General features: G+C 38.3%; 2 protein-coding genes across 2 annotated transcripts; one reads left to right on the top strand and one right to left on the bottom strand.

Annotated features, from left to right (window-relative positions):
* The first annotated feature begins 6,713 nt into the window (after positions 1 to 6,713).
* On the top strand, positions 6,714 to 9,332 carry TET10 (tetraspanin10). The gene is made up of 11 exons (XM_079004830.1): positions 6,714 to 7,018; positions 7,191 to 7,303; positions 7,394 to 7,448; positions 7,526 to 7,581; positions 7,670 to 7,717; positions 7,795 to 7,843; positions 7,930 to 8,013; positions 8,102 to 8,169; positions 8,788 to 8,913; positions 8,991 to 9,066; positions 9,153 to 9,332. Exons 1-11 carry the CDS (start codon positions 6,965 to 6,967, stop codon positions 9,216 to 9,218), a joined length of 795 nt encoding a protein of 264 aa, XP_078860956.1. The 5' UTR covers positions 6,714 to 6,964; the 3' UTR covers positions 9,219 to 9,332.
* Positions 9,333 to 9,482: 150 nt separating this feature from the next.
* Positions 9,483 to 12,266, bottom strand: LOC145057063 (RNA-binding NOB1-like protein). Its single transcript, XM_079004829.1, has 5 exons — positions 11,865 to 12,266; positions 10,395 to 11,379; positions 10,069 to 10,237; positions 9,840 to 9,956; positions 9,483 to 9,754 (listed from the first exon to the last, which is right to left on the bottom strand). The coding sequence occupies exons 1-5, from the start codon at positions 12,190 to 12,192 to the stop codon at positions 9,608 to 9,610; spliced, it is 1,746 nt and encodes a 581-aa protein (XP_078860955.1). The 5' UTR covers positions 12,193 to 12,266; the 3' UTR covers positions 9,483 to 9,607.
* Positions 12,267 to 17,396: the final 5,130 nt, after the last annotated feature.

Raw genomic sequence — 17,396 nt, 5'->3', positions numbered from 1 at the left:
TCACCCCCTACCACTACCACATAACATTCTAGCATATATACATGTCACATACTGCCTAGCATATCTGGGTGTTGGCCTACCCCTTCAGTCCTTTCGACTGGTAACAGGGTCTATCCTACCCTTCCTACCACTACCACATAATATCACAACATACTAGCACATAAAGCATAACAGATAGTGGCATACCAGACAATTATCACAAAGACAATCATCTCAACTATAATCAGCTATTAGTGGGTCGGCATTAGTGCCTTCGACCCACTTCTATTGGAAGGTAACTCACCTCATACTGTTAAAGTCCACTGCAAGAGTTCCTTAGTTGTTGCCTTGGCAACTCCTCGAGCTATCTGTAACGACCAAAAATTTCAACCAAATTAAAACATTTTATTTCATTCAAAAACCGTTACGATCGTACATCTTGTTTTCAAAATAGTTTAAACATCAGAGTATTTCCCCAGAACCATATCACATAAAGCATAAACATGAGGAGCGGTACGATCACACATTCGGCTTGCAACGATCTCCTGAAGCACCTGAAACAATAACCACAACTGTAAGCCCGAAAGCTTAGTGAGTTCCCCCAAAGTAGCCATACACACATAAACATACGCATACAGCAAAGAACAACATACTTCGGGTCCAGTCAACCTTCCGGTTGGAATGCCTACATAACACAAGTCCAATCATCCTACCGGGATGGAATACTCTCGGCCCACAACCATCGGGTTGGAATGCCCAAACACCTATACGTACAACAATAGCTACTATGGGTCCAATCATCCCTTAGGATGGAATGCCCCAGGCCCCTCAACCATCGGGTTGGAATGCCAACATACTATGAGTCCAATCATCCTACCGGGATGGAATACTCCTGGCCCACAACCATCGGGTTGGAATGCCCCACTTCCTATATATACAGTAACTACTACTACTACTATGGGTCCAATCATCCCTCGGGATGGAATACCCCAGGCCCCTCAACCATCGGGTTGGAATGCCAAACTACTATGAGTCCAATCATCCTACCTGGATGGAATACTCCTGGCCCACAACCATCGGGTTGGAATTCCAATCTACACTAGCAGACATGCACACATAACAGGCATCCATAAAACATTCTACATAACCAACACACTAGGGCCCTATCATCCTACCGGGATGGAATAACCTCTGCTACTGCTCAACATACATAACCCGCAGGTAACCTCCTACCAGCGTACATAGTGCAAGACCAACTACCGGTTTATAAATAATCACTACCCAACTACTAGGGCGCTGATCCAACAGAACTAGCCATCATACAACTATCCATTTCTCTAGTATACTAAGCTAACAAGGCATATTCTCATACCACTATCTCATCTACCAGGATACTAGCAAGCATATCATCACATAACATAACAGGCTCTAATAACAATTCAAAGGGTCGGCCTTGGTGCCTTAGACCCTTGAGTACAGTGAGGAAAACTCACCTTGCAACTGCCAGAATCCTGCAAATCTCTTACTGCTGACTCGCAGGAAATCCCAACTATCATATGAAAACCATCACATTAGAAACCATCATGGCTTTCTAGGCCAAGGGCCCACAACACTCATTAATTCCATCATCCTCTTATTGGGCCAAGACCCAAAGCCAAATCCTAATGCAAAGCCCAATATTGGCCCAATTTACTAAATTGGGCCCACCTCACCAAATGGGCCTAGATCCAAGGTCCATAATAATTATTAGGTTTAAATTACTCCATCCATAAGTTTCAGTCATGGCCCAAGCCCAACTAGCCCATAAACAGCCCAATCACTTAAGGCCCAAGATTGAAAACCCAACAGAGGGAGTACGTTGGGCATACCCCTCTTGGTACGCTGGGCGCACTTCGATTCTCGCGGAATGGAAACAGGACACTTACCCACTACGCTGGGTGTACATCAATTTATGTGGGGCGTAATCTCGCTGAACTGAAATTCCTCATAAGTTCTTAATGGCTTAAGCTCTTAAGCCCAAACTTCAGATCCATCGACCAAATATGCCTAGGATTCATAAAGTCTCAAACTTTATTACTTGGGACGTCCATAAAGCTCTTAACTCAAGGTCTTAATCCATTAAGACCTACCTACATCACATATTAGACAACCAAAGCCATTGGGACCTCATTTTTCTCACTCAAACCCTCTCCTAAGGTCTGAAAGGACAGCTAATCTCAACCAACTCGCATCATGCATCACTTTGGGGTTTTTGGGACAAGAAATGGTGTCAAAACTTCATAACACCAAGATCTACACAAAATAGAGGTCAAGCAAGAGACTTTATACCTCAAAAGGGCTCCAGAAGATGAGGCCTTTCCAGATCTACGAGCTCTAGCCACCCAACTCCTTCTTTGACAACTTCTTCTTTCTTCTTCTAGGCTCTCCTTTGCTAAACCAAGCTCCCCAAGGTCAAATATCCACAACAATGGAAGAAGAACAGCTACTTAGGGTTTCTGAGGGTGAGAGGGCAGATATGGAGGCTAGGGTTGGAACCATAATGCTCCTTATATAGTGGTTGGCCCTAAAATTAGGGTTTCTGGGCACTGGACGTACATTGGGCGTACGTCGAGGAACTCCGCGTTTCATTTACTCCATTACGTTGGGCGTAACCCAGCCTACGTTGGGCGTACCCACGCGTGTCCCAAATGCATGCATGGCTTTCCTTTGACAACTTTTTCCATTAAGGGACCAATATTGACACTATCTTCAAAGTGTCATTACTCTTTTATTCTAAGTTCGTTTCCGTCGGACTTTATATCCACGAAAAGGTGGCGAGAAGCCCTACGCTTCTAGCAACACTCCCTGACCCGAAGCCTTTCCGAATAAAACCCATTGCCCATAAAAAACCGGAACGCCCTTACTTTTGGTCTTGGGGATCCAGGAAGAAAGGGGTGTTACACTATCAATACCCAAAACATTACCCAATTAGCAATTGGGTCTCAAACCATGATCCAAAACCCTTACTTGGGGTAAAATGATTGTTTCACCCCCAATCCATCGAGGTCCATACTATATAATCCATGAAAGCCCATTAATGGTCCAATTTTCCAAATTGGGCCCAAACCCTTACATGGGACTACTCTCTAGAATCCATTTTGTACTTCATAACCATCCAAGGATCAACCTTGGTCAAAGTCAACGTCAAAGTCAACATCCTGGGTTGACTCAACTCGCTGAGTTCCAAAATCATAAAACCCCGAAATCGTGTTCCAACTCATTGAGTTCTCCTCTAACTCGCCGAGTTCTTTCCTATAACAGGATCGGGACTTTTCCATACAACTCGTCGAGTTCTTCATTGAACTCATCGATTTCTTCATTCTTCAAAACTCAGAAAACCTTGGCCAACTCACTGAGTCATCTTCTAGACTCGTCGAGTTACTCAGAAATCTGAAAGATCGGGGGACCACGATCCAACTCACCGAGTTGGATGAACAGCTCGTCGAGTCCCCTTAGTCTTAATCCATTTAGTAACTTTCCATTGAGTCCAACACTTCCAAACCATAGATATGGTCCCCTAAGGCTGGAATATCACATAAAGTTGCTAACTTTACGTCGATGCATGGTGTCAAAAAACTAAAAACACCAAAACTAAGCCCCAAAAGAGGTATGGGACATGGGGAAAGGCCAAGACTTGATAAAGCTGGCAACTTTCAGCCTCATGAGGCCACGAACGTCTAGATCTGAAGTCATGACCTCAAAGCATGCTCAAATCCAAGAGTAGTTTCAAAACAAGCTACTAAAAGCCCTAAAATCCTCCATGAAGAGATCTAGCAAATGAATAGTCAATGTATAAAGTTTATACCTTAATATGGCTTCCTTAATAGAGAAATCCCAGGATCCAAATCTTCTTCCTTCAACCAAGCATCTCCAACTTCAACTCCTTCAAGAAAATACCAAAGAATCACTCTCTTTTCACTCCTACACACTCAAGAAGGCTCAAGCTCATGAATTAGGGTTTTTCTGGACTGAGGGGGCGATGAGGGAGGCCATAATGAGGCATTAAGGTCCTTAAATATGGTACAAAACCCTGAAGTTAGGGTTTCATTTCTGCCAGCCTACTCGTCGAGTTGAGGTTCCTCAACTCGTCGAGTAGACTTTACAATCCGCGTCCAATTATCTTCCTACTCGACGAGTTTGGGGCCTCCAACTCGTCGAGTTTCTACGTAGAAGTGAATAAATTTTGATTTAATTACATTTTAGGAACCGGGCGTTACATAGTGGGGCTAAGGCCGACCCACGGGGAGGGCAACATGGGCTAGCAAGAGCAGCAATGGCTGCGAACATTAGATTTTCAATAGCTCTTGTAGGTATGTACATGTTATTTGGGCCACGGTAATCCATTAAACATTTAAGCACAATTAGTAATTTAAGATCGAGAAGTAGCGACTAATAAAAAAATGAGAATATCGTATATACCATTATTAAACATCAAAATATCATATTTGCTCAACCTAATTTCTAGATATCATATCTACCCTTCCTAAAATTTTAAAATGTCGTTCGTATATGCACTTCTTAAATATCAAAATTTCATATATGTCCTTAAATATCAAAATATCATATATGTCCTTAACATCAAAATATCAGTGGTAATTTCTAAAATATTCTCCATCTACATCATGATAATATTCAACAACAACAAAAACTAAGCAATCAATGCATATATTCCATGGAGAGGGTTTAAGATGAATCATTTTGTTTGTCAAGAGAGCGACACTTAAACAATATAGAAGTGCATGTTTCATTATTATAGACATAGGGATAATATGGTTAAATTTTTTAATAATTATATTGATTGTAAGATATAAAAAGTGATTATAAACTATTAAAAACATTGTAAAAAAAGATTTGGGCAAATATGATATTTTGAAGGTTTATAAAGGGTAAATATGATATTATGAAATTAAGTTGGGCAAATATGTTATTTTGATGTTTAAAAATGACATATATGAAATTCTCGCATAAAAGAATGTAGGAAGGCATCTTAGAAAGCAAGCCTCACACGCCTAATTGAAACCGAGGAGTAGAGACATAAGACAAGGCGACTATATGTTTGTAACAATATAACTTATAAACACTTCTAATCAATTGTTTATATCATCTTATTGATTTTTTTCACAAAAGGAAGAGAAAATTATGACAAATATCCTAACATTCTAGCAACCCGATATGAGCAAACTCTTATTAATCTTGTCATGTGTCAGTCTTATTGCACCAGTCGTTGGTTCTTCTAACTTATTGTTGATGTTTATCCTTTTGGAGGAATGGAGTTTCTATTTAATGGTTGATACCCCTATTTGTATTTCGATAGTTTAATCTTCTTTCAAGTTTATGTTTCACTTATTTTTATAAATTATATGGAATGTCCTTTAATTTAATACTTTTAGGTTTTGTGTTATGAATCTTATGTGTGACAGATATGTCCAAACTGTTTTTTTAGGGTTAATGTCACTGTTAGGTAACAAAAGTTCTCGAATTAGTTTAAATGGCCCTTTAACTTATTTTTTTTCGCTTTCTAGGGCATAATTTGGAAGTTGACCTACTTATTTCGTCCCTCTAATCTGGAATAACATATCCACTATGCCACACACTCATTTAGAGAAAATGTGGTTGTCCGATCAGCATGACGCGGCCGACACATGTTTGTCCACTCGAATCCACATTTCTTTCACTTGATTTCTTCTCCTCAAATACATTAATCATAACTTTATAAATCTTTGCCTCCTTATTCTATGCTCAATCATAATCCCTCTCTATCTATATGTGTGTGTCTTGGTAGCAAGAACATAAATCGAATCCTCTATTGTGAATCTGAATTTGCACATAAACAGAGGTTCCAATCGAAGAATATAAGTAAACAAGAACTTGATAATCAGAGGATGTACAAGGAGCCGATGAAAGGGTTTGCTTTTAGTTCTTCATGCAGGTTTTCTACCTTCCCCTTATAATTTCAAAAAACGATTACATTACAGGTGTACAAGAGAACAAAGAACATTGTATGTATTATGTGTGTGTCTGTGATGGTGAAGGTGATTTGATGGTGGTCGGATATGATGGTGATGGTGAGGTTTCACGGTGTTTTGTTGGTTGCATGAATAAAATTAGGGTGGTGTTTGGTTGTTCAGGAAACGGTGAAGGAAGGTGTAAGGGTGTTTGGTGGTTGTTGATTAAGGTGGCTAGGGAGATGGTTTAAAGGAGGGGATACCACTTTAATAGCCATATTTGATGGTTACGTTTGGTTGTCAAACTTATTTATATAGAGCCTATCATAATGCTTGGAAAAGCTCAGAAGTTAATTAACAAGTTTTTTGAAAAGGTTTTGAGTGAAAAAAAATTAAATTAAAAAAAAAACTTTCACAATAGGAAAAAGTTTTATATAGCTTTTTTAAAATTAAAAAGTATTGATACTTAATATGGTAGAAAGTTTAAGTTTGTAACTACAAGTCTATAGTTATATACTTTATAAATAATCTTAAAACAATTTTTTTTCCGTTTACCACTTTGATCAAATAACATTTACCCATAATGTTCTGTCCTAAATTATACCAAGTATATAACAAACTAAAGTGTATCAAAAATATAGAAATTGATAATATAGGGACTATACCGTCCATTTTATAATAATATAGGGTTCTAATATAAACTCTACCTGTAACTAAAATCTTGAAGTTCACCTCTTTCTGTTTCTGCGTTGTTGTCTGCTTGTTAACAATAATTTGTCTTGTCGTTGCGTTGTGTGTTTTATTGCACATTCTTCAATAATCCCATAACTTTTCAAGCTACGTGAATTCCCCAAAACAACCCTCAAAAGTCCCATCTTTATCTCAAATCTTCTTCCCTTTTCCCCCTTTGCCGCTTCCCATTTTTGACTTTAAAAACACAGGGAAATCAACTTGCTTTATTCGATTGAAGAACAAGAAATCGGAGTTTATTCGAGAAGGAAATGAGCACAGGAGTAAGCACATTCGTGATCAGATGGATTAATTTTCTAACTATGGTATGCCTGTGGAATTCCCGAGCACTTTGTTTATAGAAATCTGAAACTCTTGCTTTGCATGCGCTCTAGGTGTTTGTCGAAATGCTTAAACCAGATTTTGCAGCAATATACAACCTTTTCTACTCATTTTATATCTACAAAATAGCTCACTAATATTTTTTTCATTGTGTAGTTTGTAGCTGTAGGTGTAATTGGTTTTGGCGTGTGGATTAGCGCTCATCGTGATGGTTGTAGAAAGTCGCTCACTCTTCCAATTTTGGGTCTTGGCGCTCTAATATTCTTGATGTAAGATATCCCCTCACATGTCTTAATCGGGAAAGAAAAACCTTTTTTTTTTCTGCGAACTTTTCTTTATTAAGTCATGTCCCATTTCAGATCAGTTATCGGGTTTTTTGGCGCGCTAAAGAACAACTCTATTTTACTATGGATGGTATATTCGTTGCAGTCTCAACTTTTATTATTACTGTTACTAGTAAATTGTTACTGAAAGTTTATATTATGATGCAGTATTTGATCATGCTTTGCTTGATTTTATTGGGAATTATTTTATTTACTGTATTAGCGTAAGTATGTTTCACCTTTCACTATGGAATTCAACCCTCTTTACACATGAACCAAGTTATGAAAACAAAAAAAATTCTTTTTTTGTAGGTTTATTATAACTAACAATGGCACTGGTCATAATGTTGTGGGTTTGAGGTACAATTTTAGTCACAACCTTTTTCACTCTTGTAGTATTAATTATCTTTTGGTTTCTAATTTTATTTTTTGGTTAGATTTAAGGAGTATCGACTTCAAGATTACAATACATGGTTTCTAAAAGAAGTAAGAAATGATTGTGAATCTAAGATTGTAAACATAAAATCTTGAAAATTAACTTTCTTTTTTTGTTTCTTGATTTTCGGGTTTAGTTGAATAACACACATAACTGGAAGCACTTGCAAACTTGTCTTGTGAAAGCTGATGATTGTAGTAACTTATCAAAAAGATTCAAGGTTTGTATTTGATTGTTTTAGTTTTGTTGATTTGTTTCAAGAATGTGATGATAATTGTTTTTTTTTTTTTTTTAATTTTGTTTTGCAGACTCTTAAACAATATGAATTGGCAAAATTAACTCCCATTGAAGCTGGTTGTTGCAGACCACCATCTGTGTATGTTGGCCATAGTTCCAAATACAACACCAAACTATTAATAAAAACAGTCAAAAGGGTCGTCCAACTCTCCATTTCGTGTTAAGCGAAAATGACTAAAATACCCCTGAACTTTTTATCGGTTTCACTTTATGTTTTTACAATTTTGAAATCCAAGTGAAGTGCATAACAGTCATTTTAGCATTTTCCGCAGCATTCTGATCAGAAATCTGTTCAAAATGACGAAAATACCCCTGAACATTAGATTAACTTTACTTGATGTTTTTTACAATTTAAAATCGAACTACAGGCATAAGGGTCATTTTACCATTTTTCAGCACCATTGTCAGAAAATCTGTCAAAAATGACACAAATACCCTGGCATTCAGATTAACTTCACTTGATCATTTTACAATTTGAAATCAAATTAAAGGGTGTAATGGTCATTTTACCATGCAGCCGCCATTTTGGTCAGATTTGGTGAAACCTCCTTGATACAAAGGGTATCCATGTCTTTTACCTTGCTTTGGTGGGACAAAATTAAATTTTTGTCTCGTTGACATTGTATATCAAACCCAGTACAATCTGTCATGTCATTTCCTATCGTGTTGAGTGTTGACTAGTCAAAATGTTGTATAGGTGTGGCTACCCTGTTGTGAATGCCTCTTACTATGACTTGACCTTCCATCCAATCAGCTCCAATAAAGACTGCAAACTTTACAAGAATCGAAAACCCATCAAGTGCTACAACTGTGATTCCTGCAAGTAAGCTTTTTTTTTTCATTTTCCCATATTTGTCTTATTATTTTTGGTTTATATAATCTTTTATCACGCATATATAGAGCGGGAGTAGCAGAATACATGAAAAAAGAATGGCGTGTGGTTGCTATCTTTAACGTGGTCTTGTTTGTTGTCTTGGTAAGTCCCAAATTTTCGATTTTTACTTGAAAATGTCAAAATCTTCAATTTATATTTGAATTTGATCTTTGATTGATTGATGTCAGACTATGATATATTTTGTGGGATGTTGTGCGAGACGAAATGCTGCAAGTAGCCATGACAAATCTTGAAACTTGAAGAATTGTGTGATTCTGAATTCTTTTTGCTTTTGATGTAATTGAAAAGTGAAAACAAAAGTAATGTAAAGATTTCAAGAAATTTAGTAACAATTCCTTCATTCATGACTTCCTTCTCCTTGGTTGATATTTTGGCATTTGCTCAATGATTGTTTCATATGTTTACAAGTTTGTAGAATCACAACGTGAGAAATTGCAAATTGGCAAACAAATATTATATTTTTTTTTCCCTTTCATAGTAGACATAACAAAATTGCATTCAACAAAAAATAAAACCAAAATTGCATTCATATAAATAAGCAAAAACAACCAATGTGACTCTCAACAAATTCTCAATAAAAACTTAGGCAATAAAACACAAACCCATGAAAAAGTAAATAAGTCTAATGCTTAGCACGAGAATAGTGATTGTCATTAGGGTTCCTCCTGCCACTAAAAACCGCCATGGCTTTCCTCACAGGTGGTTGCAAAGGCGCCTTCTTATCCGTATGATGGGTAAACATTTCATTTGTAGCAAAAATATCATCCGCCTATACACATATAAAACAAAACAAAACAAATATATTATATAATGTATGTGGTTGGAAGGGTAGAATGGTAATTTACTAATTTCACCTCTTTGTTCTTCTTCTTGTTCTTGGGATGCAAGAACCTTTGTGGAAGTTGATCCTCACGTAAAATAGGATTCTTTGTTATCGCATCTCTTCCTCCTTGTGGAAGAGGCAAAGAAAACTGCACAAATAAAAATAAAAACTCATTATAGCGACCAACTTTACTTTATTCAAGTATTGTAAATGTCATTTAGACACAAGGGCAAAATGGTCATTTCCTTTCAAGAACTAACCTTTGTGCCGCGCACCGATATACGGGGCCTACGGCCTGCAATAATAGTTCCGTTTTCACCAACCGTAACAGCCACTTTCCTTAAAGTGCCTCCATTCCCACAACTTGGACAAAATATCCTACCGATTTCCATTGTCACCTTAAAACATGCATGACATTTCAATATCCACCTACAAAAACATAACACAGTACAATGTTGTCACTGTCAGTCTGTCACTATCACTGTCACAGTCAAATGTCATGTTCACTTTCAGTTGTCAGTGACACTGTCCAATGCATGCCAAACACAGTACAACACTGTTTAAAAAAAAAAAAAAAAACACAAACCTGTGAAGCTCGCGTATCTGCATTCCACCTGGCGCGACTAACCGTAAGCCCATCTGTAAAATAACATTTTGCATTGCAAAATCAGCAGTGACACACGCGACAGTTGACTCAGAAAGTGATCTTAGCATCCAGCTTTGCTCACTGCTCTCATCATCAACAAATGATGATGCATCAACACTTTCATTCATCTCACTAATGGTTTCTGTCTCCTTTTCTTCATCATCTACAACAACCCAATTAGTCTCATCATTTTCAGAAGCTTTTGAAGACTCTTCTTCAAGCCTCATTTGATCTAAAACTGTCGAAAGATCATCATCACCATTGTTTCTTTCTTCTGAAGTTTCATCGATCAGATCCGGGCATTTAGTATCATCAGTATGGTCTTCATTTTGGGTTTGCAAGTTTGCATCATTTTGAATATCCTTTTCAGTTGCTGACTCATACATTTCACGTCTAGCTTTCCTCCTTAAGAACCTCCTATGAGTGCTTCGACTAACAGCAGGAAGCCAATCATCTGCATCATCATCATCAAATTCCCCCTGAGATGCATCAATCCCATCTGCTACATTCTTTTTCCCTTCAATAACAATCTCTTTCTTCTTAGGGAAATACTTTCGATTCTCGTTATATTGTGGTTCAGACCCATTTGCTGATGTGGAATCTTCATTGATTTGATCTTTGTCTCCAGGGAGGAGATTCATGTTCAGATCTTTCAGAGGGAGGATTCTTGAATCGGGTCCTGATCCATCTCCAACTGTGTGTTCTAAAGCTTCCCATTGAGCTAAGTTAGGCACATTGGATCCCCATCCTGGTAATTCTTTCTCAGGAAGCCTCTTTACATTAACTGTGCGAATAGGTGGAGGGATATCTCGAAGATGACTGGTTCCATGGATTTGGGACTCCAAGGTATGAGTCAAAGCAATGAGTTTGAGATCAACATCTGAGAGTGTTTGTAGATCTCCAGTTGCTCTTGCAAAGCTTATCACTGAAAAAACGGGACACAAAAAGACATTTTCAGAAAACAGAATCCAGAATTCTTTTGACTTTCTGCATACTCTATATGTAATCAAAATGGAAAATTTTAGATTATAAAACAAGTAAATTTAGTTACACTGATAGTTTCATAAAGACTGCTTTGATTAGCAAGTAATAACACAAATCAATCGCCTGCTATCGAATTGTATTAAGCAATGGGTTTCTCTCAACCTGAAGAATATCTCAGCAAGGATATTTGATGTATTAAAAGGAATCACTTATAAGTTTGGTAAAAAGGCTATATGATCCAAACAACATATTGCTTTAACTATAGATTAGTTGCCTGATAGTTCTTACAAAACCATGACTTGATTCTAAAAGACTAAAACCATTAATTACTTCAATCAATCGTGTAAAAAACATCACAAATTTTAACAATTAAGCTTCCTCTGTTTGAGTAGTTAATTGAACTGGAAAAAAGGTGTTAACACGGACCTTTTTTAAGTGATTCAGGGGAAGGTTCCATGGTGTCGACGGTGAACGGTAGGAAATTGAGGCGGTGCCGAGAAGTAGGGTCCCGTACTTCCTGGATAACATCGGAAACGGAGACAAACTTGTCGGCGGAGTTGTGAAGCTGTTCTCCTCCTTGTATGATGGCGTTCGCATCCACCACGGCGACGGCAATGCCTTTGGTGGACTTACAGCTGCCGACAAGAGCTGCAGCGGCCGATTGTGACTGATCATGGTGGTAATTATTAGGGTTTTGAGGTGGAGGGTTTTGCTTCACAATGTTGCTCCAGGGAGTCGATTTTGGCACCTCCATGGCTTTGACTGTCTGCGAATAATAGAGCAAAACCCTAGCAATATATTAGAGGTTTCTTTTCTTGTTTTATATTCATTAAAAATGTTTTATATATCAGAGGTTTCTATATAAACATATATAGAGGGGGAATTGAATCTAACAACTTTTTTAGTGTTTTTTTTAATATAATCATTTTTTTCTTTGAAAACTAACAATTTGGTTGTGAATGGGTTACTCCTCCCCCGAAAACCAGCCCAAGTCAAATACTATAGTCCAATGATATATATATATATACAAAAAAACTGGAATTTGTAAATCCGAAGCACGATCTACCCGTATTTCAAACCTAATTTTCAGCATTGATTTATCAAACCAAGTAAGTTATACACTTTAAGTTACTTCGCATTTGATTTTACAAAACAATTTATGTATTCCGGAATTGTTCGGAATAGTCTGGACCCTGGAATATTATGATCGAATCTGGATTATCCTTTTTTATGTTTTTCTCGTTGTACGTGTATGAATCTCATGTAAGTACTTTGTAATGTGTTTCGGATCGCTTGTTTTAGTCCGGAATTAGGTATTGTAGGGGTTTCGGAATGGTAATATGGGTCCGGAACAAGAAGAACGTGATCCGGAACCCAATGAACTGTTCTAGAATGATGTTACGGAATATCATTCTGGAATAACTATACTTATAATTTTTTCTATGTATTGTTCAGTAATCCATGTTAGTCCAAAGACGAGTTTGCGTTGATGTAAAAAAAATGTGGGTTTTACGGACGACGAAAATGTATTCCATTTACAGGAGCTTTCAAAATTGCGTCCGATAAAGGTAAAATCCAAAAACAATAATTTTATAATTTTAATTTATTTTTACGGTAATGTATTAAAATGTTCTTAGAATTTTGTTTTTGCAGATAAAAATCGAAAATGTTGAGTTTCAATATAAGATAAAAAAAAAAAAAAAAAAAAAAAAAAAAAAAAAAAAAAAAACCCAACAAATGCACCTATAAAATTGAGAAAGAAATCAAAAAGGGTGTTAAAACTTAAATTGAAAACAGATAGAACTTCGAAAGATGGCACCAGAGCAAGTGCTGACAAATCTGTTATGATAGACTAGTTGCAATTATGTTTTTTTGTTATGAATATGTTTCACCAAGGGTTTTTTATTATTCTTCAATACTTTTATGCACGTTCGTTTTTAAATAGTATATTAATTGTAACATCCCGTTTAAAAATAAGTAAATAAATAAATAAATAATAAACTCTAAAAAAACCTCCTGAGATGTATTTTTATGTTTTATTTTAGCCCTAAAGTCGTATTAAATTAGCGGGGTGTACACATTGGGGTGTTAAAGTTATATTTTCTAGATATTGAGGGTTAAATTATAACATATGGACTTGAATTGAAAGAAGTTTTGGGCCGCACTTGAAGCAGCGGTGGTAGCAGTACAGTCCCTGCTAACATGACCAGTTCGGCCGCACTTAAAGCAGCCCGAACTACCCGCCCTACACATCCTCTAGTGCGACCTACCACACTTTCCGCGGCGACCTCAGTCCTACTGGCCCTTTCCCCGGGAATCTACCTTGGGCTTCTTGCCCGAACCCTCCACACCAGATGTCGCATCTGGTTTCCTCTTCCTCTCAATCTATAAATCAATCTCTCTCTCTCTCTCTCTCTAGCCCTGACAACCATATCCTTCAACGTCTTGCAGCTGGATCGGCTCACAAACTGTCGTATATCGCTCCTCAACATCTCATGATACCAGGCCTTTTTCATCTCCCCGTTCGTCACATGCTGCAGAACAAGAAGGGTTGTAACGCTCGGTTCGTGGTATGTATTTTAATAAAGAATTACTCATTTTTGCAAAGGGACTCGACGAGTTGGAGGCCCCAAACTCGTCAAGTAGGAATGGGATTTTTGGATGCGGGACTTGAAGTCTACTCGACGATTCGAGAAGCCTCGACTCGACGAGTAGGGTTGCCAGAGTGAAACCCTAATTTTCAGGGTTTACACCTTATTTAAAGACCTTAACACCCCTATTGTGGCCTCCCTCATCGCCTCCCATAGTCCAGCAAACCATAATTTGTGATCTTGAGCTTTGTGAGTGTGTGTGAGTGAAAAAGGAGTGATTCTTTGGTATTTTCTTGAAGGGGGTGGAAGCTAGAAGTTCTTGGTTGAAGGAATGAGCTTTGGATCCATAAGAAGAACTTCATTTCCAGTTCATTTGAGGTATAAAGTCTATACCTTGTCTATTTGTTTACCATATCTTTTCATGGGGTAGTTTAGGGCCATATGGAGCATAATATGGAACCATTCATGGATGCAAGCATGTTTGGGGTAATAACTTCAAATTTAGAGTCTTTGAGGGACTCCATGGCATAAAGGTGCCAACTTTATGACCATGGGAGTCCCATGCATCATATGAACCACTTTTTAGGACTTTTTGAGCTAAATAACCCATGCATGCACGTAAAGTTATAAACTTTATGTGATATGTCGACCCTAGAGAACCAGATATGTGTTTTGAATGCATTAAGCCCGACTAAAAACGACGGTATGGATTTAGACTATGGGGGACTCGATGAGTTGTTCATATGACTCGGCGAGTTGGGTCGTGGTCCCCCGACCTTTTCTGTTACTGAGTAAACTTGTTGAGTCTAGGAGATGACTCAGCAAGTTGGACATGTTTTGGGCTTGAAGATTAAAGAACTCGATGAGTCCAAGGAGGAACTTGGCGAGTTATGAACAAAATGTCCCGACTCTGTATGAATGAGAACTCGACGATTTCAAGAGGAACTCGGCGAGTTGTGGGTAAAAGGTCTCGACTATGTTACAAGGAAGAACTCAACGAGTTCATGAAAGAACTTGACGAATAGGAGCGAAACTTCAGGGTTTTATGGGTTATGGAACTCGGCGAGTTGATGGACCAACTCGGCGAGTTGAGTCAACTAGATGTTGACTTTGACCAAAGGTTGACCTTGACCAGGGTGTCGACCTTGACTTTTAATTTGACCTAAGTTGACCCTTAAAAGGGTTATGAGTATGGGGGTAATTAAATGAGATTATTATGTGTAGGAGTTTGAGAGGAATTGATCCCAACACCGAGGACGGTTCAGCTACTTCACGACATTGAGGTGAGTTACCTTCCGGTAGAAGTGGGTCGAAGGCACCAATGCCAGATCACTAGTAAGAGCTATAGTAGAGATGATTATCTTTGTGATAATGATATGGTATGTCGTATCTGTTATGCTTATGTGCTAGTATGCTATGATGTTATGTGATAGTGGTAGGAGGGGTATGATAGACACTAATATCGGTCGATAGGGCTGAAGGGGTATGCCAGCACCTGGATAAGCTAGGCAGTTATGACTTATATGTTTATGCACTAGGATGCTATATGGTCGAAGTAGGGGTGAAATAGTCCCCGGTATCGGTCGAAAGGACCGAAGGGGTAGGCCAGCACCATGATATGCTAGGCGAGGTACCGGTCAACAGGACCGAAGGGGTAGGCCAGCACCTTGATATGCTAGGCAAGTTAGCGGTCGAAAGGACCGAAGGGGTAGGTCAGCACCCTGATATGCTAGGCAAGTTACCGATTAAAAGAGACCGAAGGGATAGCTAGTACTCGGATATGATAGACAATATGTGTTATGTATGGTATGTGGTATGATGGGGGAACTCACTAAGCTTTGTGCTTACAGTTTTCTGTTTTGGTTTCAGGTACTTCTTCCGCGAAGGGAAAGGAGCCGGCACGGTAGCAGCGCATCGCACACACGATTTTCCGCATATGAGATTCTTGTGATTTGTACTCTGGCATTGTTACTATTTTATGACATGCTTTTGAGACATATGATCTATGGTTTTTATGGTATGAAATGACATGATGATGTTTTTCTTAAAAAGTGTTTTATGAATCGTTATATCAAAAATGAAATTTTGGTCCGTATTTTTGGTATGTTTCAAGTTCTTATCAAAGCCTTGGTTTGAGGGATTCGGACACACCTTCGGGGGTGTCTGGACTCAAATCGAGGGTTTGAAAGGTTTTTACAAGAAAATAGTTTTCTAAAAATTAAGATAAATAGTTTTAAGAAATAACAAGGTGTGTGATGCGTGCAAGCGGCCGAGCTCAAGTAAGTTTCCCCCAAGATACTCGTACATGTTTGTTATGATATATGATATGATTATGAAAATTGCATGCTAGATTAGGGCTAATGATATAGGAAGGATGTCTTATATGCTTATCGTATGTATGAGAACTGCATGCTAGAATAGGGCTAGGGATCTAGGAAGATGCCTTATGTGTCTGCTATATGTGCTTATTGAATTACATGCTAGAACTGATTAGTCAGTGATATGATGGCTTGAATATGATATGCTTGGTTTGGGTTACTCAATGTCCGAATGCTGCTTGGTTTGGGTTACTCAATGTTCGAATGATGCTTGCTTTGTGCTTTTAGGAGTTCTAGTTATCTTTAACTAATTAGTAAAAGAATATGTTAAGTTACATATTGCGAGGACTAAATAATTTTAGAAGGTTAGGTCTAGCCCTATTCCGTAGCTCTTGTTTGAGTCCAACTGTTGTAGGGTAGGACCTCTCGTTAGAAGAATTATCTAGTCTTAGTGATATGTAATGGTATTTATGAGCTAGTTAGGTAAAGGTAGTAGGGACTTCTTACGTATCTGATAGTGGAGAGTGGGTTAGAGAGTTACGCTAAGGTAAGCCTGGGATGAGATTAGTGCATCAATCATAGTAGTGAAAGGGACTTGGTGAAGTGAAAGCAATCCTTGAGGAAGTACGGATAGATGTGGAAGGTAGTATGGGCCCATACTGCTGAAAGTAGAGGTTCCGTACTCGAATCAAGGAGGGATAAGATAGAACCAGAGAACTTGTAGAGCGTGTGAGACCCCTCGAAATTATATATGACTATGTCGATTATGTGTTTTGTTTCAGAATTGTGGTGACACATTTCGGAGCAGGAGGTTCAGGGTCAGGATCAAGTTCAGGTTCAGGTTTGGGTGTGGGTTCCGAGTCGGTTGATGATGGGTTACGCGAGTTCATCGCGTCAGAGATTACGAGAGGCATCCTTGAGGCGACCCCGGTGATTTTCAGGTCGATCAAGGAAGGGATCATCGAGCTGATGGAGGAGCGTCTCAGGGCATTCAGGAGCGACATGGCATCTGGCCAGACATGGACACACATACTCTCCTTCAAGGACTT

This window comes from Lactuca serriola, chromosome 6, assembly GCF_051521515.1.
Source record: "Lactuca serriola cultivar US96UC23 chromosome 6, Lser_US96UC23_V15, whole genome shotgun sequence".
Lineage (NCBI taxonomy): Eukaryota > Viridiplantae > Streptophyta > Magnoliopsida > Asterales > Asteraceae > Lactuca > Lactuca serriola.
Note: the sequence above shows the minus strand (reverse complement) of the source record. Positions and strands in the feature narration are given on the sequence as shown.